At 38.3% G+C, this 24701-nt stretch overlaps 1 protein-coding gene and 2 long non-coding RNA genes across 7 annotated transcripts in view; 1 reads left to right on the top strand and 2 right to left on the bottom strand.

The window, feature by feature from the left end:
- CDH6 (cadherin 6) overlaps positions 1-24701 on the bottom strand; it is a 130098-nt gene that overhangs the window by 36755 nt on the left and 68642 nt on the right. For 4 of the 5 annotated variants that reach the window (XM_040494535.1, XM_040494566.1, XM_040494542.1 and 1 more), the window contains one exon: positions 19667-20023. In XM_040494535.1, the coding sequence (XP_040350469.1) occupies positions 19667-19894 (228 nt within the window). In that variant the 5' untranslated portion in view covers positions 19895-20023. Of the gene's footprint in view, positions 1-19666; positions 20024-20486; positions 20707-24701 lie in introns of those variants that run through there. The other variant, XM_040494557.1, reaches the window with a different exon arrangement.
- Positions 7772-22220, top strand: LOC121043060 (uncharacterized). The gene is made up of 3 exons (XR_005796677.1): positions 7772-7969; positions 17017-17051; positions 20906-22220. It is a non-coding gene; the product is annotated as an uncharacterized LOC121043060 (long non-coding RNA).
- Positions 12609-17161, bottom strand: LOC121043055 (uncharacterized). Its single transcript, XR_005796671.1, has 2 exons — positions 16446-17161; positions 12609-14116 (listed from the first exon to the last, which is right to left on the bottom strand). It is a non-coding gene; the product is annotated as an uncharacterized LOC121043055 (long non-coding RNA).

Genomic DNA, 24701 nt, shown 5'->3' with positions numbered 1-24701 from the left:
TTTTAAATTAGGAAAATAAGTCTATGATCAAGTTAGGACAAACTGAGGCTGAACCGAATTCAATATATATATATATGTATATATATGTATATGTATATGTATATATATGTATATATATGTATATGTATATATATATGTGTGTATATATATATGTATATATGCATACATCTCTCTACATAATGCATTATACATAATGCTAATGAATATCTTGATATTGTGAAGGCTGTGAAGAGGTTGTTGGGTAGAGTTTATACCAGGAAGAAATTCAACCTTGCTTGAAGTACATAGAAGGGATTAGAAGTAGATTCTGTTTTAGAGATTATAGGGTTAGGTAAACAACATCTTTCAAATTTTATTTTAAAGTTTATTTGTTTATTCTGAGAGAGAGAGAGAGAGAGAGAGAGAGAGAGAATGAGAGAGAGAATGAAAGAGAGAATGAGAGACAGAGAGAATGAGAATCCTAGGCAGGCTCTGAGCCTGGTGCGGGACTCCAACTCACAAATTGTGAGATCATGACCTGAATTGAAGTCAGGTGCTCAACTGACTGAGCCACCAGGGTGCCCCCCACAATTTGTGTTTTAAGAAGCCTTCCAGGGGCGAGGGTGCCTGGGTGGCTCAGTCAGGTAAGCATCTGACTTCGGCTCAGGTCATGATCTCGCAGTCAGTGAGTTTGAGTCCCACATCATGCTCTGTGCTGACAGCTCAGAGCCTGGAGCCTGCTTCTGATTCTGTGTCTCCCTCTCTCTCTGCTCCTCCCCCATTCACGCTCTCTCTCTGCCTCTCAAAGATGAATAAATGTTAAAAAAAAAAAAAAAAAAGAAGACGACCTCCAGGTAATTCTGATGAGTGCTGAACGTTGATTACCATTGCCTTAACTAGTATAATAGTTAACAGCATGGACTTGGGCAAGGGAAACACATGGGTGTAGGGATGCCCAGCTGGCTCTGTCGGTGGAGCATGGAACTCTGGATCTCGGGGTTGTGAGTTCAAGCCCCATCTCAGGTGTAGAGATTACATAAAAAAACAAAAAATCTAATAAAAAAAAAAAAAGAAACGGGTGGAAATGCATGCTGTGTACTAGTCGTGTAACTTGGGAGAACTTAGTTACTCTGTGCAAGTCTCAGTTACCTCACCTCTATGATAGGAATCATGATACTTAGTTTACAGGAATGTTGCTCTGAAAATTAATGAAATAATGTATGTAAAATGCTTCGCCGGAGGCCTAATTGAGAAATACTTCAATAAATTATTCTCGCATCATAAAACTGAGTATTCAGAAGGTGGAAAGATTTGGGTCTGAATTCTGACTTTCCTGTTAATTAACTAAATTAATTAAATTTTCTTAATTTCATTCTGTCATCTATAAGATAGAACTCAGAACAATTAACTTTGCCAGTTATTCCTCCTCTACTTGCCCTTTAAAAGTTGGTAACCCTTAGGCCTATGTCTCAGGTCATTGTCATTCCATTTCACATATTCTCTCCAGATGAGATCATCTCTCTATTTTTCTGTGTTCAACTATTACCTCTGTGGCCTTGATGCCCAAATCTATTTGAGAGTATCTATACCCCGGGGCCAGTTTCTTGAGATAGAGAGACAAAGGTGCAAGTCTCTTGGACAACTTATGCTCAGTACTTCCCAACTGACTTTATCACCCTCTCTCCAAATCTACTCCTCCTCTGTATGTCCCATCTCTGCAAAGACGCCATCAGAGAGTCATCCTAGACCTTCGCTTCTGCCTCAATCATCCGCATTCATTAGCCACCAAGCCCCTGTAAGTTCTAACTCTTACATATACCTTGACTCACCTACTTGCCTTCATTTCCACCACCATGGTCCAGGTCACTGCCCTTTCTCCTCAGTCTGTTGTAATGACACCCTCCTAAAACACTCAGTCTTACTTCCTCTCAATCTATTTTCCTTTCTGTGACTAGCCCAACTTAAACAATAGCAACACTAATTCTGAAGATGCCATTCTCCTCTAATTTAATCCTCTGGTGTTTTCTCTTTACTCTCAGGATAAAAGTGCTCATCCTCACTCCTTAACGTGGCCTCCAAAGTCCACCATGGTCTCTGCCTCCCTAGTCTCCTCAGCCACCATTCTCTCCCTGACACTCTTTGTTTCAGTGTACTCTTCTTATTGTAGTTTCTAAAAGATGTGTTAGTCTCTCGCATATCTAGGCCTCCTGCATATGGTCCCCTTGGCATAAAGTCCTTTTGAACAACTTCACCTAGTTGATCTCATCCATATATTAGGTCTGCATAATCTTCATTTCCTCAGTAAAGCCTTCCCTAAGCTGCTAGTCTGAGATTCCTCTGCTATACGTGCTCAATGTATTCCCCATTTAGCCATTAAAGCATTCTATTTTTTTGATGACTTGTTTCACAGCTATTTTCATGTTTCAGTCAGCAAACAGCTAGATTGCAAGTTTCATGAAAGAAGGCACCAAAACTGTCTGGTTAATTTCTGTATTCTCAGCACCCAACATTACTGGCACATTGTAGTTCCTCAATAATTAATGATTTTAAGGAATTAATGAATGCTGTAAAGATAAAATTGGACAAAATATCAATAATCATCGAAGGTTTCTGACACATGGAAGACAATCAATAAATCTTAGTGTCCTCCATCTACTGTTTTGCTTCATTTTAGTATAACTCTATGCACCAAGATTATCCATTCCTGAAGCTGTCAGACCACTTAGCAGTTACTACCAACACTAGGCACATGATGTAATATGAGTGTTCCCCCGTATCTAAAAATATTTATTTTATAACCAATTAAATCTTAATACAATAATAAAACCAACTTGTATTGGGTTTGTTGAAAAAACTAGACAAGTTATAAATACATCGAGGACACTGCCCATTATAAGTACACTGAGTGCTGGGACAGAAGTCACCTGTCAAGGGTGAAGAAGCTTCAAGATTCATTCCGCTATATTTCAAATATCATCCTGTTGCAGAAACTAATGGACAATGAAAGGAAAATGCTCCATTTCACAGAAACATTGTTCCATAATAAAAACAATTTAACTTTATGAACCAAGGCCATTTAAAAACACATATGGGCCTAAAGGACTGTATGAGATGGTGCATAAAAAAAACATCACACTTGCCTTATGCAAACTTGCAGTTTAGGCTTGGAAAAACTGACTCACGTAAAAGATACAGAATAAAAGCAGAGATTAGACACTTGAGCACTGTCATTAAGTATTAGGAATAATAAGGTAAGTAAAAAGCCGGAACATAGCATAGAAGGCACTTGTAAATTGGACAAGGTGGAGTCAGGGAACATGTTAGCTCTTTGATGGTTATGAAAACTTCTTGGAGAAAGTAGCATTACTGATGGGAGACAAATGACTTAGCATCCAGTATGAGCACGTGGCATGGTTTCAAGGCTCAGTGTAGGAGAAAATCAGAGGAGGCTTTGAGAATGTGCCTGGGGTAATAAAAGCAATAAAGTCAGCTAAAATAGAAACACTCCTTCCCTTGAGTTGCTGGGTCACATATTTTCGCACACTGCACTCAGATGTGCAAGGGAAGATGCAGCTTCCTTATTTATTTATTTTTTTTTATAGTTTATCCCTTAAGCTCTAATCCCATTGAGTATTAGGAACTCAATATTAGGTTGAACATCGAGTCAATAAGTTAGTGCAATCCAATAACGTCTACCTGATTCAATAATAGAGTCTCTTTAGATAACTCTTTTAGATAAATCTCAGTCTTTCTGGCTTCTGCTTTCTCTCTTTGCCCCTGATCCAGTCCAGGATACCTCCTGGGTGTATAAAGGAGAGAGAATCACATGGTCTGCATCAGAGGGAAATTTGGGGGCTTTTGGAGCCAAGGGCAGTCCTTGTACTGCCCTCTGGCCCACTGATTTCTAGACAATATCTCATCCATTACTTTCTTCAGTGGCATGTGTGTGTTTTGGCAGGTAGAAACATGATCTCAGTTCTCCAAATCAAAGGTGAGGAGTTCAATCCTGCCTGCTTCATTGCCATCAGAAACCCCCCTGATGTCTGACTGTGACTCTTCCATTGCCCTTGGCTCCTGTGGTCCTAGCTTACAGAGTTGCTTTGTCTCTGATAGGTACCATCTATGGTATCATCCACTTCTTTCTTGCCCTGGAGAAACCCAGGAAGTCTCCTGAGAGCTAAAAGGGGGCTTCTCCTTCACCACATGATTGCCCCAAACGGGAATGGACAAAAACCACTCTGCTTTTACCTTTAACTCACAAACTTGCCACTGCTGCCTGGGAACTTCAGATATAATGTCAAGGCCGTAGAAAGGACTTCAGGGGCGCCTGGGTGGCTCAATTGGTTGAGCACTGACTTCGGTCAGGTCATGATCTCACAGTTCACGGGTTCGAGCCCTGCATTGGGCTCTGTGCTGACAGCTCAGAGCCTGGAGCCTGCTTTGGATTCTGTGTCTCCCTCTCTCTCTCTCTCTCTCTGCCCCTCCCCCACTTGTGCTTTGTCTCTGTCTCTCAAAAATAAACATTTAAAAAAATTTTTTAAAAAAAGAAGAAAAGAAAGGACTTCAGATACATATAGGACTGTGTGTTTGTATGTTTAATAGCCAGGACTGTGAAATTCCTCCCTTGGCTTTAGGAATACCCCCACCAAAACAGTTTTGGTGGGAGGAAGAGCCAATTCCCATTCTTAAATCAAGAAGACAATGGGAGTGGAAGCATGATATGCAGTCCGGAGCCTGGCACCAATAATTTTTGGTGACTATATTTATAAATGGAATTCATGAGTTTTATTCTAGTTGGTTAGGCCCCTCTCTTGATACATTAAATGGGCTCTAAAGGAATCTAGAAAATCTCTTTTTCTCTGACAAAACCTAGGATCAAGCTGCCTCCATATCCCATGTTCTTTTTCAAGTATACTATGTTTCCTCTTATAACGACCTTAAAAATTATACTCTATAAAATATAAATAACTTGATTGATTTTTATAGCGGTGGACATATTTTATCTTTAAAGCATCCTCTTATATAATTCATCATTTGGCAACTGGTCTGGCTGCGATTTGGGAAAATAATAATAGCCATTTATTAAGCCCATTCTGTGGGCCAGGAAATGTGCTGAAATCATTACATAGATTATATAGATGTATATCATGACACTCTTCATATTTCCTCCTAACTGATGAGGAAACCAAGGCAAGATAAGAGTTAGGTGATTTCTTGGCATCATACAACCAACATGAGTCCAGATGATCTGATACCACAGTGTCTTATGTTAACCACAACAAAAATATTATCTCCAGATGTTTACATTCAGATCTATGGACCATTCATTAAAGGATTACTCTGTACCAAACTGTATTTTAAGTTCTGAGTAACGAAGATCTAATTCAGGATTTTTAACCTCTGCACTATTGACATTTTGTGTTGAGTAACTCTCTGTAGTGGGACCTAGACTATGCATTGTAGGGTATTTAGCAGCACTCCTGTCTCCTACCCACCAGATGCCTATAGGACGTGTCAAGTTACAACCACCAAAGATGTCTCCAGATGTTGTCAAGTGTCCACTGGGGGACGAATTGCCTCCATTGAGAACCACTGATTGAATTCTGTCTACCTATTTGTCCGTCCATCTATCATCTATCATCTTTCTGTCCTTCCATTTTTTCTCGTTGTGTACATTGTTATGCTTAAAATACATTCAAATAATACCATAAAGATTCTGCATTTGCAGAGATGCCACACGACCCCACTCAATTCAATCTTTTATCTTTTGTTAGGTTTAATAACCGTTGAAACAGACCTTGTGTTACGTGGAGGAGAATTTCTGACAAAGTGCTAAAAGCAAAAGAATTTTAAATTTAAACTCAGGAGAAATTTATTAATTCCCTTGACATTTATCTTTTACACTCAATACCTTGAATTTAATGTCAAAAGTACCAGAGCAACTATAAAATGAATAAAACTTGAGTGCTATAATAGTTGTGGTAGGCAGAATAATAGCTCTCCCAAAGATGTGTATGTCCTAATTCCTGGAACTAGTGACTATGTTACCTTATGTGGCAAAAAGGAGTTTACAGATGTGATGAAGATAGAGATTTTTAGATAGGGAGAGTACCTTAGATTGTCCAGGTGAGACTAATGTAATCACCAGGGTCCTTATCAGGGAAAGAGGTGGGGGAGAGTTGGAGTCAGAGATGGAAAGGTGGAGCACAGGTCAGTGTGGGGTGTGTGTGTGTGTGTGTGTGTGTGTGTGAGAGAGAGAGAGAGAGAGAGAGACAGAGACAGAGAGACAGAGAAAGACAGAGACAGAGAGAATAGAGAGAGAGAGAGATTTGAAAATGATAGGCTGCTGACTTTGAAGATGGAGCAGGAGACTAAGAACCAAGGGACACAGGCAGCCTCTACAAGCTCAAAAAGGCAGGGAAATGGACCCTTTTCTAGAGTCCCCAGAAGGACACCTAGCAGACACCTTGATTTTAGCCCAGTAAAACCCATTTCAGGCTTCTGACCTCCAGAATTGTAAGATAATAAGTTTGTACTGTTAAGCCACTAAGCGTGTGGTAATTTGTTTCTGCAGCCATAGGAAACTAAGGTGGTAGTTCCTTACCTTTAGAATTCAAGGTGAGTTGAACCTGAATGCGGTCCCTCAAGAATCCCAGCCAAGAGTGGAGAACACTCACTTTTGGTGAACACTTAATATGTGTCAGGTACCGCAAGAATGCTCAACAATTACTTCTCATAACAACTCCAGGAGCTAACCTTTATTTTCTCAATTTATTTTTCAGAGAAACTGAGGTCAGAGAGGTTAAGGAACTTACCCAAAGTTAAGGACATGGCAAGGAAGGATACCAAGATCTGCCTGACTCCAGTGTCTGTGCTAATTCACACCAGAGCATGCTGCCAAACGGCACTCCCCATGATGATTACAAACGTTTCTGGATTCATTGTATTTATTATATTAGACCCCAGGCTAAGTTATTTGTAAATTCTATTGGCACAAATGATACAAACTGTAATACGTGTTATTGTTCATTTGGGATTTATCAATTAAACAAATGCCTTTTGGTTTATTCACTGCATGAAGTTATTTCCCCAAAAAGGCATTGTTTACTGCCTTTGGCTTGGCTCTGGACGTCCAAGGTCTTTGGCAGACTGGGACATTAGTCTCAGCTCCTGCTTAGTCTAACATTTTCATTTTCAAAAAGCCAGTGGTAAATCAAGCTGAGAGCCAGATACCCAGTCAAAAATTGATTTAGTAAGGCACCGCAACTCACCAGTTACAATCCTACCTTTTTGCCTTACGGTGCAATCTCTTTAGTAATTGCCAAATCTAAGGACACATGCGCATGCACACACACACACACACACACACACACACACACACACACATTCCTAGTGCCCCTCTCTTATTTTCCCTCTCACTCCAACACATACACTCTGGAGGAAAATATTAATACATAAATGCAGGCATTTGAGACATGATGACTCAAATGGCAGAAATTTTTAAAATTATGTTTCTCAGTAGCCAATGGACTTTTCCCAAAATGTGTTTCTCTTCAAAGGTAAAAAATATATTGGATATAATATTCTTATATTGACTCTTAGGATCTAAAAAGTTAAAGTTATATCTTTATAAAACAGATAGTTTGCTTGAGAGAGGGACTATTTTTCTGTTCAAATTCTTAACTCTCAAGAATCCTGTATGTACTCAATAAATAAAAGACTAAACTGAATTCCATAACCTGCTCATATAACTCAGGTGAGTGATTCCAGGAGAGGAAGTTATGAGCTCATTTGTTTATTATTTTTCTTGGATAGGAACAAGCTTATAAGTTATGATTTGAACACTTTTTCTTTTTCTTTTTCTTTTTTTCCTCTTTCTTTCTTTCTTTCTTTCTCTTTCTCTTCTTCTTCCTTTAAGGGAACAATGAAGCAATCAAGAAAGAGAAATGTGTACTGTCTGGATGGCCACACTGGGGAAATTGTTCTCACGGTTAGTGCTGTGCTCATAGAGCTCCAACTCCTAAGCATTTATGTGATTGTTTCATTTGCCTACATGTCTGAAATACTTTCTGCTACCCCAGTATCTTCATAATGTATAAGGGAAGAGTATTAGTCTCAATCACATCAAAAAGGCTGGACTCCAGCCCCAGCTTTGGCACTCTGCTGATAGTGACACTGGTCTCTTAAACCCTCTGGGACTGTTTTGTCATACCCAAAAGGATTTAATCCTGCCTAACTGGAAATGTGCTTATGCGGTCATTCAAAGGGTGCTCATATGCTGAAGCACTTCATAAACCATAGCACCTGCTAAAAATATAAGAAAACATTATCATTGCTCTTTCTCTCATTACAAATTTTCTGCCTGCCAAGGAGTGATTTCTTTGTGTTGTGTCTTCTATTCTGTCTCTCCCCTTTCTTTAGAAATTACTTGATGGTTTGTCATCATAGTAAGGTTCCAATTACTGCATTATCATTTTAAAACTCAAGAAAGTGACGTGTAGACTGTTGAAAGGGAGATAAAATGGAATATAATACTACCACTCAAATTGACCAAGTCACTTAATTTTCTTGATTTGGTTTTAAAACTGTTTTCCTTTAAGAAGCGGGTGGATAGGTGATCACCAAACTCATAGCCTTTGCACAAGTTAAATAGCTCCTCCCTTTTTATTCTTTTTACATAATACGCATAGTTGGGAAGCTGGACAGAACACTCAAGATACAAATCAACTCGTTACAAGGAGAATTTTTTTCTTTTCTTTTTACTGTATCCATATAAGAAGGTGGATGCTGAGCCTTATCATTTCACAGTATATGTAAATCAAACCATCATGCCTTACACCTGAAACTTAGTGATGTACGTCAATTATTTCAGTAAAAGTGGAGAAAAAAAGATACACTAGGGTAGGAAGGTAATTTTTTTTAATGTTTATTTATTTTTGAGAGAGAGAGGGAGTGTGAGAGCGAGCGGGGGAGGGACAAAGAAAGAGGGAGACACAGAATCCGAAACAGGCTCCAGGCTCCAAGCTGTCAGCACAGAACCTGACATGGGGCTCAAACTCACAAACTGTGAGATCATGACCTGAGCCGGTCAGAGGCTTACCTGACTGAGCCACCCAGGCGCCCCTAGGGAGGTAATTTTTTATAGTCCATTCTGCTTTACTTGATTTCTAAAGGGAAAGTTTGCTTTCCAGAGGGTATTTACCCTAAGTGGGGGGGAGAGAGGGGCAAGAAGCCTTAGGCTATAGATTAAGTAAGGAAATGAGCCAGAATCTTATGCTTCACAATTTGTGGAAAGAAAATAATAAAACATGCTAAAATTTTGCATAACTCTATGTAAAAGCAGACTTTTTTTTTGCATCTTCTCTTTCCTGTTTCTCTTCTGAATTATACTCATATAAATAGTAGAAAGAGTTAAGATGAGATTACTTTCCAGAAATGATTGTTTTTCCTCCAAGAACTCAAAATATGTTGATTAGGAGAATGTATAGTTGGTAAAAAAAAATTAGTCATTATATAGAATTTTTCTCTCCCTGTATTTTCACATTTTTCTCCATAGTTGATTTTTATGTGAATTGTTGCAATCAACATTTTCAGGTCTTAAATGACTTCTTTTTTACCAGGCACTTGAATTGTCTGCACAATGTAGTTTCCTAGGAATTTTAAGAAAAATGTGCTTTCTATTGGTCAACTCTTGCTTTTCCCCATTCTGTTTCAAACTTTCTTCTACTGAGACCCTAAATGATGTCTGGTTTTCATTTGTAAAGGTCTTAAAGGAACCAACTTTTATGCTATATTATTATTTGCTGTATCTTCCCTTTTTATCTTTCTTGTTTATGCACATACAACTGTGTTGTCTTCAGTTTCTCTGGCTTGCACTAAGGTACCTTGAACTTTTTTCCTATTATATCATAAAATATTTGTGTCATTTTGATGTGAAATTTCCAGAGGTAGCTTCCACGGAAAGACATACTAAATTTGGTTTATATGTTTACTACCTAATATATCCTTGAACTTTAAAGACTTTAGATTTTCAGTTGTCAACCCAATGACAGAAAGCACTATCAGTGATATCCATATCAAACCATGCACACCTATAAACTGGGAAACACTTTTAAATTACATGGCAGGTTTTTATCTCTTCCGTCATTGCAGCTTAATTCAAGTAATATTTGTCTGTTTCTATGGTGCAAATCTGTCCCAGGCACTTTTAAGGACACAAAGATGAATAAAACATGTAGGCTAGTGTCTTGCAGATTTTACCAAGATACAAGTACGTGAAGATTTAAATTAAATATCTAAAGTACTAATTGAAAGAGGAGTCCTGGGACTCAATATAAAACACTACTCAATATACTGAAGGTCAAAGTTGAACTTTAAACAAAGAATTAATTATTTTGCTCTTAAAAAGGTGAAGCATTCAGGGTAAGAAATTAAATCAAGAGTGATGTTTCCCTCAGTAAAACTTTGGTTCAATACTATAAGGAGATTATGATATTAACTCCAACCTAACAACTTAATTATGACTACCAACTTAAAACTTGAGTATTCTTTAAGTGCAGTAGTCATTTTTTGCATTGCTGGATGCATTAAAGTTTGTATTGGAAAAAATAACGACACCCGATCAGAGTCTTAACATTTCGCAGCAATTTAAATAATATTAACTCCAAATTGTGGTGTAAAGTGATGATGTTTTCAAATGAAATAATAAATCACCTTAATAGGAGGGTCTACAGAAGTTACCAGGATTGTCAAATAACGGGACTTGTAGTGCACATTTTATTTTTAGTTTGGTTGGGATAATAAAGAAGACTTCGTATTTTTATGTATGCGTAGTTCTCTGAACTGTTGGTGATGAGTCATTTCTGCAGCTGCCTTAGCTGCTTGGCACCATCTCCTGGCCCATAATACTTGACTTCACAGAAGGAGACTGCACATTAGCGGGATAATCCCCTGGGCACCTTTGGTTCTTCCTTTTCTTCACTGTTCCTGTTCTTTGAAGGCTCACTGGATTGCAGCGTGCCTTTCCTTCTTCCATGGTCTTCCCTTTGTGAGTAGGATGTGCCAGACACCGTTCTAAGCCCTTTCTGTGTATTAATTTATTTAATCCTCACCTCAATAACTTTCTTACTCCTTCATGTAACAGTTGAAGAAATGGGGGACAGGGAGGTTAAATAACTTGCCCTGTATTACCCAGGTGGTCACCGTGGAGCTGGGGCTCAGACACAGGCAGCCTCCTTTGCTATTAACTTTACACTCTCTAGTGCAAAATTGTTGAATGAATGAAAAGCATTTCTCTCCAAATGTATTCAAAAATGTCAAAGCCGAGATAACTTCTTCAATTGCCTTCTTAACTCCAATCTCTGTTCCCTCTGGTCAGCAGTAAATCCCACATGCAGAGCGATATTTCAGGCTTTTTGTTATGCCCCCATTACTGCCCTCAGGTCTTCTAAAACGTACTAATTCACCTAAAATATTTATTCATATATTTCACACATGTATACATTTTAATCTTCTAAAATGCCTCTTTGTGTGTGTGTATGTGTATGTGTGTGTATTCTTTGTGAATGGAAAGCTGGAAGCAATTATAACTATATTCCTGGTGAAATATTTTGGCATGCTGCTTTTCTTTTTATTTCACATCACATAATTTCAAATTTGATTCCTCATATTGACCTTTGAGAGTATCTATTCCTTCTACTTATTTATCAGTAATAGCAATAAGAAAAAAACCTCTTTGTCTTACGGGGAATTCTGTGCTTTCTTTCAACCTCCTCTTTAATTCCAGACAGAAAGCTAGGTTTGCAAAGAATATTGATATATTTTAGCCTACTTATGAGGATTATATTATGTTGTCATTTTAATAATTGACAACAAGGGGCGCCTGGGTGGCGCAGTCGGTTAAGCGTCCGACTTCAGCCAGGTCACGATCTCGCGGTCCGTGAGTTCGAGCCCCGCGTCGGGCTCTGGGCTGATGGCTCAGAGCCTGGAGCCTGTTTCCGATTCTGTGTCTTCCTCTCTCTCTGCCCCTCCCCTGTTCATGCTCTGTCTCTCTCTGTCCCAAAAATAAATAAACGTTGAAAAAAAAATTTAATAATTGACAACGTAAAAGCTTATAGGAAAGTGGAATTTGCTAGTAGTGGCCAAATCTATACACAAAGAGATGCCTTCTTGAGATTCCAATGACACATTAACATCCATACATAATCTCTAAATTTCATGAAAGTTATCAAAGGCAGAACCCCTGTCAAAAACTTGTTTATTTTTGATAAAAGAGAGAACATAAGGAAGGCATCTTTTAATTTTGAAAAGAGATGGAAGGCCTTCTAAAAGTTAAACTTATAATTCTGCTTACAATATATATGTCCTTGGCTTCTCATATTTAAATGAATGTGCCAGTTCTGTCATTCAAATCAATGGAAATGAAAAAAAATCAGTGGTTTAAGTATCTTTTTACTGTTGATTACCAATAAGTCGAGAATATTTATCTGATTTTTGGAATAAAATTCAGTCAAAATGATAATTAAGGATTTTGATTTGAAAAGAAATGTAAACTGCGGTGTTGGCGTTTTGCATATTCATATTTCCATCTGCTATGGTGGACCCATAATATGACAAAAAACAAAGAATTCTGCTGCAAATCAAGTGTTTATATTGTTTAATAATAGTACAAACAAGTAAGGTAATGAGTAAACAAATACTTAGCCATGTCTATAATATAGATTGGAGGGAATTTGTTATAATGAACATGTAGCATCTCTATAACCTTCTAACAACCTCTAGATCTGTTCGACTTGTGGAGTACGGAGGTAAAATAGCTCAGTGGGAACAAAAAGGACCTGAATCCTTAACTCTCTTGTATTCACCTTGATCCCTCCATTTCGTTCAACAAATTGAATTGCCAGCAGGAGGACATAGGATTCCACAGACATAATGACGTGGAAGTTGGAGGATTTGGGATTGGGTCCTTCTTTGTCTTTCTATATTTTACTCTACTTGCGTGACCCAGGCAATTGAACAGTTGCCTGTGGGTTTATGACCAAGGTCAGACATTCTAACTGTGCTGTTCTCCACAGGAGCGACTATGTGGAGAGTTTAAGATTCAGAAAGAGAACTGCTGTTACACAGGACATCTTAGCATCAAATAGCAAATTGAAGCTTTTGTCATTAAGAAAGGGAAATCAGTTGGTGACAGGGAAACACAATGAGGATTACTGCCAATATTGGCAGTTGGGAAGTTACTTTTGAAACATTTTTAAATAGTACATTCAACCAGCGAGTGCACGGTCTCTTAAATACACTAACCAATTGAAATATAAAAATGTTAAACGGCTGAACATTAAATTTAAATGATGAAGAAGAAAGATGTGCCCAAGGCACTTGTCCTGACTCAGGGAGAAAAGATTATTGCAGGTCATTGAACCAGAATAGAAGTTTAGAGAAGGTTATCAAGGGAAATAAAAAGAAAAGACACATTTTCATCACAATGACCAAAAAGACTGCTAATTGCATATCTAATTTTAAAATGCTCACATGTAACTATTTTGAATATCACTGATGTATTCTGAAAATTAAAATCAAGGAAAAGTAAAAGCATTGTGCATTATAATAATGCAAACATATTTGTGTAGCTCTTTGAAACTAGTCTTAACATTTTTTTTCCCTCTCTACCCTTGGGTTTCACACAGCAGGTTCTCAGCAGATATTTGTGGTATTGAGCCAGACGCAATCACTGAATGCCAAAGCGTTTTCTGGGAATGTTTTTTCATTTGCGCCTTGCAATGGCTCTGTGAAGTAGTGGATGTACAGGGGAAGGAAAATAACTGAGCTGTTACGAGGTCAGACAGACGCTGACAGCCAAGTCTAGCAGGCAAATACTTGAGTGCTCTGAGCCTTGGTTTACTCATCTGTAAGACAGGGATCTAAATTGCATCTAGTCTGTAGGGTTGTTGTGAGCATCCAAGGAGTTAATACATCTGAAGCAGTGAGCAGAGTGTCTGGAACAAAGTAAGGCTCAGTAAATGTTAGCTGTGACGATGCTTTAATCTGATGCTGCTGTTTCAAGCGGCAGTCGTTAAATGGCTTCTCTGAATCACCTGTCAAATTAGCGCGAGGAGGTTTCTGCTCTTCAATTTATGATCTTTTCAGAAAAAAATTGGAATACAAGAAAGCAATATTTTAATGATAGCATCTTTTAAATGGTCTTTCAGAATGAGTATAATATTGCTTCATGTTTACTGAATTTGGATCATGTAATTATAGGAATAAATAATTGTTCATTCCTAATTTTAAAGGTGTATATGGCTGACACTTTTATTTTTATGGGCCGTTAAAACATTACTGTCTAATTATCCTGAGACTAGTGGCTTTGCTGAATTGGGTAGATATTAATTTTAAGGACTCAAGAGAAAGGCATGTTAGGAAGACCTGTACATTAGAACCTCAAGTAGAACCCAAATTTTCATGGTGTTTAAAAAAGCACAGCATATCTATTTTTGGTGGGGGGGAAACTCCACAAGAGAAAACCATCTTCAGCTTCCAAAAAGGTAACATCAGAAAATATCTATGAAAATACACAGCTTGTCAAATTTCATAAAAACAGATCTCCTGGTATGCTACTAAAAATAGAAGCTTCTAATGGAGCTTCATCTTATGTATACACTATGTGGAAGGAGAGGATAGAGAACACTGTGAAGAACAAAATGGAGGAGACAGGGAATTAAACACTGTTGTGGACTGTTTAATGATCAGGTGCAAATCTTTTGCCTAAAACTGTGCAAAGGTCTGAGCTTGAAATATATTCATCTTTGTATTAATGATTGGCCGCATCTTCAAAATCTAATCTGTCTCTACTATGTTCTTCTTTTCTTATTGAACCTAATCTTAGACTATATGTGAATCATCACCAAGGAATTGCTACATTATATAAAGCTGGCAGGAGGGGTGTGGGGTTTTCTGAAAATGTGGAATTACAATGTTTCCCCCTTATTTTTCTATTAAGTTTACATAAGCCAAAGATAACCCAGATGGATATCATATAAAAGCAAATACTCTTCCTGTTCCCCCTTGACATGAAAACATGTATCACTTTCCATTTTGCCAGCATTGGTGACATTTTCACTCTCCTGACTGTCCAGTCTTGAAATCTCTGTCTGAACTTCTGCCTTTCTCTCTTTTGGCTTCTGCATCTAATTAATTGGGAAGTCCTGCTAATTCTCCCTCTGAGGTATGAGCTCACACCTGCTGTTCCTTTAAGAGTGCTTCCAGTATTATCACCTCCTTTAGAAAGCTCTACTGAGCCCCACGCCCAGTTGGCTCCTCTCCTTCATAGTTCCATAGTACTTTCTAGAGGCCCATTTTATCACTGAACTTGCCACGTTTTGTTATGGTCATTGCCAGTGATAATGCTGCAAACTGAAGCAGTGGTTGTCAAATTCCGCCACATATTAGAATCATAAACAATTAAAAACCAACTCAGTCAGAATTTTGGGGTAGGTGAGACCCTGGCCAAGGCATTTTTAAAAGCAGCACTTTTCAAATGTTAATATGCGTACAATTCACCGGGGATCTTGTTGAAATGTAGATTACGATTCAATAGATCTCAGGTGGGGCCCCAAGAGTCTGCATTTCTAACAAGCTCCCAGGTGACGCTGATGCTGTTTATGCTAACTCTGCTACAAGCTGCCCCCAGATGGTCATGTATTTTAGAAAAGAAATCGTATTCTTTATCTGTATCTGTATGTATATCTGTATCTTGAGCTCACAAACTCTTACCCAATACAGAAAACATCTTCCCTCCCTGTTGCCCACACCTTCCACCACCATTTTTAGGTGAGTAGAGGTGTGGAGACTTTTCTCATAAATCAGAATCCAGATTGTCAATATTTCAGCTCTAATTGGCCTTCCCCACTTTTATTCCCAGTAAGTGCCTCTCTCCCTAGCCCTGCCGTGCCCATGCTTCTGCATTAATCTTACTGGCCACAGGACACAGTGAAATGCTGGGGAGCATTCAGACAGCTTATCGGAGAGAGGTCCAAGTTTTGAATGTGATCTTATCTATTCACCTCATTGTTACCCGAGCCTCAGGATTCTGTCTTCTCTTGTGCTCATGTGACTCTCTCTCTTTTCTCCTTCCACACCCGACAGCCCTCTGCTCCCACCCATTCTCACATTTCCCTCACTCACCATCCTCACTGTTGTCCCTACAGACTTACCACAAAGTAATGGAAACAACGAACATGAATACAAATATAAACAGATGCTTGTAGAGTAAAAAACTCTTCTACTTTAAGTGCTACTTGCTCAGCTGCATTACTTTTTCTTCATTAACACTTCTGTCCTTTACAAGTACAGACCAATCTTTTTCATTTCAGGCCCAGAGGATGGACTCTAAGTAATGTTATTTCATTAGGTTAATAGCAAGATTTAAGGTTCTGTTGGCCTTTGTACACCTTTAAGTGCCAGCCTACCTACAGTCCAGTGCTGTCCACAGTGCATGCTGAGGCATCCTGGGGTGTAGCAGGGAACCCACTGTGGTGCCAGGAAGTATTTTAACATTTCGAGGGAAATACTAGCAACACTTGGGCTCTGTGAGTCTCCTTGTGAATTACTAGGCCAGAGAAGTTAACAGTTTCAACAGTAGGTGGTGCTCCATTCCTTTCGATGATGTCATATATTTATATTTTCCCATCGAACTTGTGATAATAAGAGAGTACAATGCAAAATCAATGTGGAAAAGGAACTGAGGGGCAGCGTCTGATCTTAGAAGTTGCACAGTGCCTGGGAGATGCCCACATGCTGTAAGTAACTGTGGTTATTTATGAATAAAATTAAAATATTGGCTTTTCTGCTGATTGCTGTGTATTTTTTTCAAATAACTACTTATTTGTTAGAACAGAAATACCTGTTAAGTTGTTTGGCTCTATTTCTTGTGTCCTAAGGGCACTGTAAAAACAATTATCGAAATATCAAGGGCACTGCAAACCAAGAATGTTTTGGAACCTCTGCTATAGTTTAATCTTTTTTTTTTTTTTCCAAAAGTTTCTTGACCTTGTGGATCCAGATCATCACATCAGGTATGTGTTTTGTTCCATATCTATTTAAAAGTGGACCAGGGGCTCCTGGGTGGCTCCTCAGTTGGGCATCTGATTCTTGATTTCAGCTCAGGTCATGATCCCAGGGTTGTGGGATCCACACTGTCAGTCTTCGCGCTGAGTGTGGAGCCTGCTTAAGATTCTCTCTTCTCCCTCTGCCCCTCCCCACTCTGTCTCTCTCTCAAAAAAAAAAAAAAAATGTGTACCAACTTGTTGCCACAGAAGGAACGAACATTTTTTTCCCTTAAAAAATTATTTTGGCCTATTCTTAATTGTGATAAAAACACATTATACTCAAATCCTTTTGCCTGTTGATGAAGCATAACCCCAAAGATAGATTTGGGGAAATGCCCTATTTACAGTCTTAAACACATCTGAAGCAGCAATGCTGGGAATCATGACGACTTCAATTATTGCCCTTGCTCCCTCCCCCCCCCCCAGTAGATATCTTCTTATATGTTATAACTTCAAGGAGGTGGGGGTGGGGTAGGGATGATGGTAAGGTAGGGAAATGGGTCTAGCTGCCAATAAAATACCTACATCCAACTCGTTAAGTTGAAGCTATGATTGGGAAGGGATTTTGCCTCCATCTTCTACCTTTTCCATCCATTGGGAGATCCCTTAATTACCTCATTTTACTTCTGCAATGATATAACAATCAATATTTGTGCATTACAGATAGATTTAGTAGAGTGTTTATAACTGATCTGCTTGCCAATAATAATACTGTCTTTATGCACCTACTGTGTGCCAGCCACTAGTTCCTGTCTCATGTAAGTCCATGCGGCAGGCTTCACTGCCTGCATTTTCCAGATGAAGAAACTAAAGCCCGGGAAGGTTAACAACCTGCCTTGGCCACACATGTGGCAGTGCAGCCATGCAGCCTCAGATCCACTTGGAGTCCACGGCTCGAAACTTTTCCCCGGGGCAATATGACCTCTCAGATTTCTCATGGTAAAATTGATTCCTACGCGGTTTTATCCATTTCTCTTTCCAGGATCCTGACATATCCCAGCCTTTCTTTAAGAACACGAGGTATTTTTGATATAAAATGGCCTCACAATTTTAGAAGAAAAAAGCAGAAAGGAAAAAGGGGGAATCAGTTATTAAGAAATTTTAATCTTCTATGACAATAATGTTATTTGTATTGCAGAAAGTGCTTTAAAGGTGGTAAGATTATTATTATTATTATTATTTACAACCATTACTCTGTTAATATAGTGCTAGTCAAATTTCACAAGGAAATGGAGAGAAGTACAAATAAGTGGACTGTCTTTCTTCAGCAGTCACACAGCGTGTGAGTTTCACATCAAATTCAAGGCTAAACCCTTGGGGATCTGTGTTGATGTTCACCCCTCCACTGAATACTTCCTCTCCTACTTTATTCCACATTAATAATTCATTCATTGGAACAATGCCTGGTTACCTCAGCCCACGCCATGGATGGCTTTCCTTCATTTATAATGGTAAATACTTAAAGAGAATATTTGCACACTGTTATTTAGGGGATATTTGATAACAGATTGAAATGTGAATGTGGAGCCCTTGGAATCTTGCAAAATTTATGCTGTTTGCATGATATCCTAATATGGTTGTTTCAAAATCATAGCTGTAATCATAAACAAAGACATTTTATCATTTCTGTTATGTTCATTCTCTGTTCATATAAAGGATATGTGACAATTATTTTTCTTATCAGTACCATATTATGAAACGCAGAAGCTACAAAATACAAATATGTGTCTATTTGTCCTCCCATCTCTGCCGCATGCAGATATTCTGCAACAAGAATGTAGCTGATGATAACATTTCAGTGAAACTCACGATGACAGTATAACTGAGCTGTTTCCCTGACTCAGCTCCAGTAACCTCCAAGGGCTATAATAAGTGATGCCCTCCTCACTCTACTTTCTAGAGTCAATAAAATGGTCAGATGATATTTGGAAATAGCACCTTTACATAACCATGTTTCTCTTTTGTGAACCTTGCCACAATTAAAGCACTATCTTCTGAAATGCCTGACTCTGGCCAGTTGAAACAAGACAAAACCAGCCAGAGCAGCAACAATAACAGCGACCAAATCTAAGGCAATATGGTGGATTTTGCGGACAAAGGGCTCCATCTGGTCAGAGATGGCATTGTCGGGTGCAGTGTTAAGAAGTAGTTAATTTGAACCTGGCCAAAGGACTAACGCTCAGAATGTTTGCTTTCAGAATCAGAAAAAGGAACCTTCCTTCCCTTACAGCTTAATCGCTCTATTCCTGTTTTTAATACATCCTACTTTATAGAATAGCTGGACCACATTTTTCAAGCTAAAGTAAAAATTAAAGGATTTATGATAATCCTATGTGGATGGTTGTGGGCGTTTCGTTTTCAGTGGAAGCATTTCTTTCTTTGTTGCACTGCTAACATTTCTCAGCTTCTTGCTACAGTCTTCTTCCCGAAACTACTCAAGTGAAAAAAAAAAAAAGTCTCACCAGATAAGCAACAATTCTTACTGTATTGGGGGAATAGTTCACATCCTCCCCGTCTATTTATTAGGAGTAACTTCTTCAGGCTTTAAAACCAGAATGTCAAAGTGCCCAATGGAATCCTACCTTGCCCACATACTGATAATCGGATCCCGTGTATTCCTCCAGGAGAAAGAACTGATTCCACATCCAGCTTCTTTTCGAACGGTTCAGCTCATTTTTGCTGTTTCCAGAGAGCTCCAGGGCCCTTTTCTTTGCTGGGAAACCACTAGTCCTCTTAGATAACGGAGTTGAGAAAGTTGGGTAGGGCTGACCAACCCAAAAGAGTAGAATGAAGTACCGGTAAGTTCTCATTCTGATGACACAGTCCACTCTCTGGGCAGTGGGTGCCCTGCTCCTTCAAGTGTCTTTGTTCACTGCACTCTGTCCAGTGTCATCCCTCCTTTCTTCCTTAATGTTCTTTGCTTGGCTCTCAGAGGATGTCTGGAAAGAATAATCACATATCAAACATTTTTAGAGATGCTTAAAATTCAGTGTTAGAGCAAATAAGCTCTGGAGAGAGAGGGCGGAAATTTCAATAGCAAAACAACAAAAATAAGTTGGCTATCAATTTTGAAATGAGGAAGATGTTCTCTCAGATACGCTAAATGGAAGGCATGTGCCGAGTAGGAAGCTTCTGTTTTCCTTTCTCCTTTTCTAGCGCCTAAAAATCCTATTTTAAGTAATAGCATTGCTGTAGGTCAACATGCCAGAGTGGATTATTTCACTACTCTCTTTTCCTCGCTAGTATGTGGGCTGAGATCTGGTTAGGAGAAACGAGTTTGCGTTTCTGATTCCATTTGCATATATATCCTCATGAACAAGTCTGAGGCAAAGAATATCACAGACAGTTTCAATTCAGCTGAAAGTGGATACTGTTGAATTTTCACTAAAATGTACTGAGTACCTGTGATGTGTCTGCATAAGTCAAGGCAGAGTCTGCTCTTCAGACTCTTGGCTCCATCCATGGGTTGTGGTAGACTGGCCTGGGTCAAGGAAGGTTGGAAAAGACCACACATCTTCTTTTCAAAATGCATACTAGCACATTGAAGTTTCTGGAGTGAAATTTTGCAACAGCGATGCCAGCCTACATTTAATAAAGGATTTCTCAGACTTGACCAGGAAGCTGTTTTTCCTCATACGACTTAATAACATTATAGGATAATGTTTTAGAATTTGTATATAATAGAATATAGGAATTAAATGAGCAATTCTATTTAAATTTCTTTAGGAAATCCTGGGTTTTCATCTCTAAATTTTACATATATCATAAGCAATCAAGCCTATACATATAAATTGGTCACAATGCCTATGTAATTTTAACAGGTGCATCAGGTATATCTCAATATCACAGTGAGAGTTGTCGGCTACAGGATCTCCAGAAAAGTCAGCTATTATACTTGTGAGTAATAATTTTCCAGGACAAATATTAACTTTCAAGAACGTAACCTCACATTAAAAAAAATCCTCGGGCCAGATTGCCTGGCAAAGATGTTACAAAGTGGTTTATATTTCATGTAATTAAAATAATACATGCCTATATCTCCATCCTAAACTTTTCCATATTTCTTGAAAAAGAATCTAACAAATGACTCCTTCATTGCACTATTTGAGATCGGAAAATTTCTTAAATTATAGTAACCAAACATATGCAGCGCTTTGTAATGTAGAACATAACAGTAATTAAACTGGTTCATTCACAAAAGAAATACAGGTAAAGAAACATGTTTTAGGTAATAAGAACAGAATTTTCTCTGTGTCTCCTATTATTGTAACAGGTAAATTTATAGATGACCAGTGTTTTGATTTTTTTTTTTTTTTTTTACCCCAGCAATGAGTAATTATAGCCACCAAACACATGGTTTAGTGGAAAGCTTTCTATTGGAATATAAGTGAGATATTTTATAGTGTTCAGCATTTTTAAACCTTTATTCCATTACTATGCATCTTCTTGACAGCAGGCTGGGGAAGTTGAAAATTCCACAGGTGAGTGAATTAATACTGTGACAATTAGTCATGCTGGAAAAATGCCAGGCAATCGTATACTTGTCATTATGTGGCCTTGGTACAGGTGTGGAATAACTGATGCTTGGTTAGGTAATGACGATTCTGTTCTTCTCACGGATAGTATATAAAGGGGATTGAGGGAGCATATGGAGAAAAGCCCTCTAAAGACATCTATTCATTTTTAGCAGGAGAGATTACACTGAGGTTGATTCAGTGGAAATTACATTTTTCTTAATTTCTCATATTCTCCGTTATTTGCATAGACAAATCCTGCAGTGAAGAATTACACGTCTGTTGCTGCACTCAGTGTGTGCCCCATGGTGCTGGCAGGAAAGAGGGATACAGAGAATGGAGGTGTCAGCTGTTTAAAAGGCAGACTCCTAAAGGCCATTTTAAAGAAAAATCGATCCCTGTGGGTGTTGTGTGGAAACTCTACAAGCTGTTGCCACTTGAATATTAAATATTAGTTCTTTTTAATATCACAGATACCAAAATGTCAAGTATTTTTCTTTCTTTCTTTCTTTTTTTTTTCTTTTTGCTTAGTTGGTAATGAGCTTTTAAAGTGATGCAAATTTAAGCAGTGTTTGCAAGTATGCTAGAACATCTAGTTTTGCTATAACCCAGCTCTTTTTGTATCAACTTGGCAGGGTGTGCCCTTGTTAAAAACTCAATATGCAAAATTACTAAAATTACTATGATCCGCTCATATTTAGTGTTAGCTTTTTAGAGGGATAGACTTCTGTGTGAAATTCATAGTTTAAAAAAACTCCAACGAACTGAACTGTTGAATATATAACTTAGCAATTCTCATTTAATACTTTGTAATAGGCAAGATTGCATGGTGGTTAAGATTATCAATGCTGGAGCCAGATTGCCTGGGTTTAAATCCAGACCCTGTCCATTAGTTGCTGTGAACTTGGGAAAATGCTTAATCTCATCTGTACCTTAGTTTCTTCTTTGTAAATGGGGATAATTACAGTAACTACCTCATAGTGTGTTGTAAGGATTAAGTCATTCCATGCAAAGCACTTCTAACAGCGCGTGGTGCTTAATAAGGTCTTAATAAGTATCAACTGCTATTATTATTATTACTGTTGTTATTACTATTGTTATTGTTACCATGATGCATTGCATATTAAGAATTCATCTATAGCACACTGCAAAAGTCTGCAAAAGATAGCATGGTTCCCTCTTATGCTTGAATATTTTTTAATTTTTCTAGAAGTGCTTCCAAACAAGTCAAATTCTTTTTTTTAGTCAAATTATTTTAAAATTAAAAAAATAGAACGTCTTTAAAAATCAAAATCACACCATTTGCTAATCATTTTCCTCTGTGTAGACTTCAGTTCGGGATTTCATAGTAATAATAGTATAAAAACAGAGGGTGGAAGCTTTATGCCCACTGACTGCATGAAGAATGTGGGCAAAAAGGAAAGTTCACTGGAGGATGGACTCATTCATGGAATCTGTGCTTTTTTTCCCCCTTTCCATTAAAATTTTTTTTAATGTTCATTTTTGAGAGAGACAGAGAGAGCACCTAAGTCTGATGCTCAACCAACTGAGCCATCCAGGTGCCCTTCCTTTCCATCTTGTGTTAAGGTTTTGAAAGTCATCTTTATTCAGGTGGAAAAAATCAGAACCCAGTTTCAACGTAGTAATTTTGCCCTTGTAAAAATGATACCGGACAAACATGTCTTTGTGTAATTTATGTGCTATTTTTATTCTGAAGTTATACTGGATAAGAATATGATAAAGTTTAAATGAGTGATATGTATATATTTTAGATTTTACTTAATTAAAAAATATGAAATAAAAACATATTCCAAGCATACTCTTAGATCCAAAAAACAGGATTCTTAGGATGCGGAATTGCCATAGGTCAAGGAGGGAAAAGCCCAGTGTAGCACAACTTTGAGAAATATGGGAAAGTTGCTGACTTGTAAGCAGTCAAAATACAGGAGTACCACATGGCAAGTAGTAATCAGCTATGCAGGCTCATTTTGTAGATGTCAAGAAGTAAACCAAAAGGATAAAGAGTTAGGGCATGCATAGACACTGAATTTTAAAATAGCAGGCAAGCATGTTATTCAGTCAGGAAAGAATCAGAAGGTTAGAGCGCGAGAGAGCAAACAATGCAAAACAATGTAGAGATTGTACCTTTTTGCCCCCATCCCCTCATGGCACTAAGAGCAAATCAGTTAGAAATATCAAAAACTCTATAAAGACAAGACTTGAGCTGCCTAATTGCAGCTTAATGGCAGCTTAGCAATGGACTTAAAAGATTACTTGATAGACCGCGTCTCTACTTTTTATTTTCTTTTTGCTGGGATCTGGGTTTTTTGGGGGGATTTTCTGTTTCTTATAGGCCATCATTTGTACACTCTGAAATGTGATATGCGAAAGTGGTTGATCCGGAAAAATGGTTTGAGTTGTTGCAGAAGCCCTTTCTTAGCGATGTGTAGAAGGTAATTACGATGTTTATGGATAGGGGCACCTGGGTGGCTCAGTCAGTGGCCTGTCTGACTCTTGATTTCGGCTCAAGTCATGATCCCAGGGTTGTGTGATCGAGCTTCACGTCTGGCTCCATGCTGAGCATGGAACCTGCTTAAGATTCTCTCTCTCTCTTTCTCTCTCTCTCTCTCTCAACCTCTCTCCCTCCCTCCATCTCTTTCTCTCCCTCTGTCCCTCTCCCCGCTCTCTCTCTCAAAGATAAAAAAAAATTAAAAAAAGATGTTTATGGATAGTGGGGCAAGGCCCACACAGCATTGATAATTGCATGTGTTGTAACTTAATTTGCCTGGCAGCCAATATGCATATACATTCAATCTTCACACGAGTACGTAGCCAAGTCCAGCTTTTATTTAATGAAAGCCATTTAGGAGGAGCCTGGAACTCATTAATTCACGAGCTACCAGTTTAGAATATGTGATAATTAATGCACAAGCTCGGCTAAAGTTTTCCTTTGATTTGCAAAACCTTTTTCCCTAGATTATTGGAAATTAATAATGTAAAAATATTTCATAGGGATATATAGAATGAGAAGATAAACTACAGTGTCTTCAAGTTCCCTAGAGTCCTTTGGAATCACCTTCTATTTGCAAATCATTAATATGCT

This window comes from Herpailurus yagouaroundi, unplaced genomic scaffold (assembly GCF_014898765.1).
Source record: "Herpailurus yagouaroundi ecotype Mexico unplaced genomic scaffold, PumYag 29, whole genome shotgun sequence".
In the NCBI taxonomy this organism is placed as follows: domain Eukaryota; kingdom Metazoa; phylum Chordata; class Mammalia; order Carnivora; family Felidae; genus Herpailurus; species Herpailurus yagouaroundi.
Note: the sequence above shows the minus strand (reverse complement) of the source record. Positions and strands in the feature narration are given on the sequence as shown.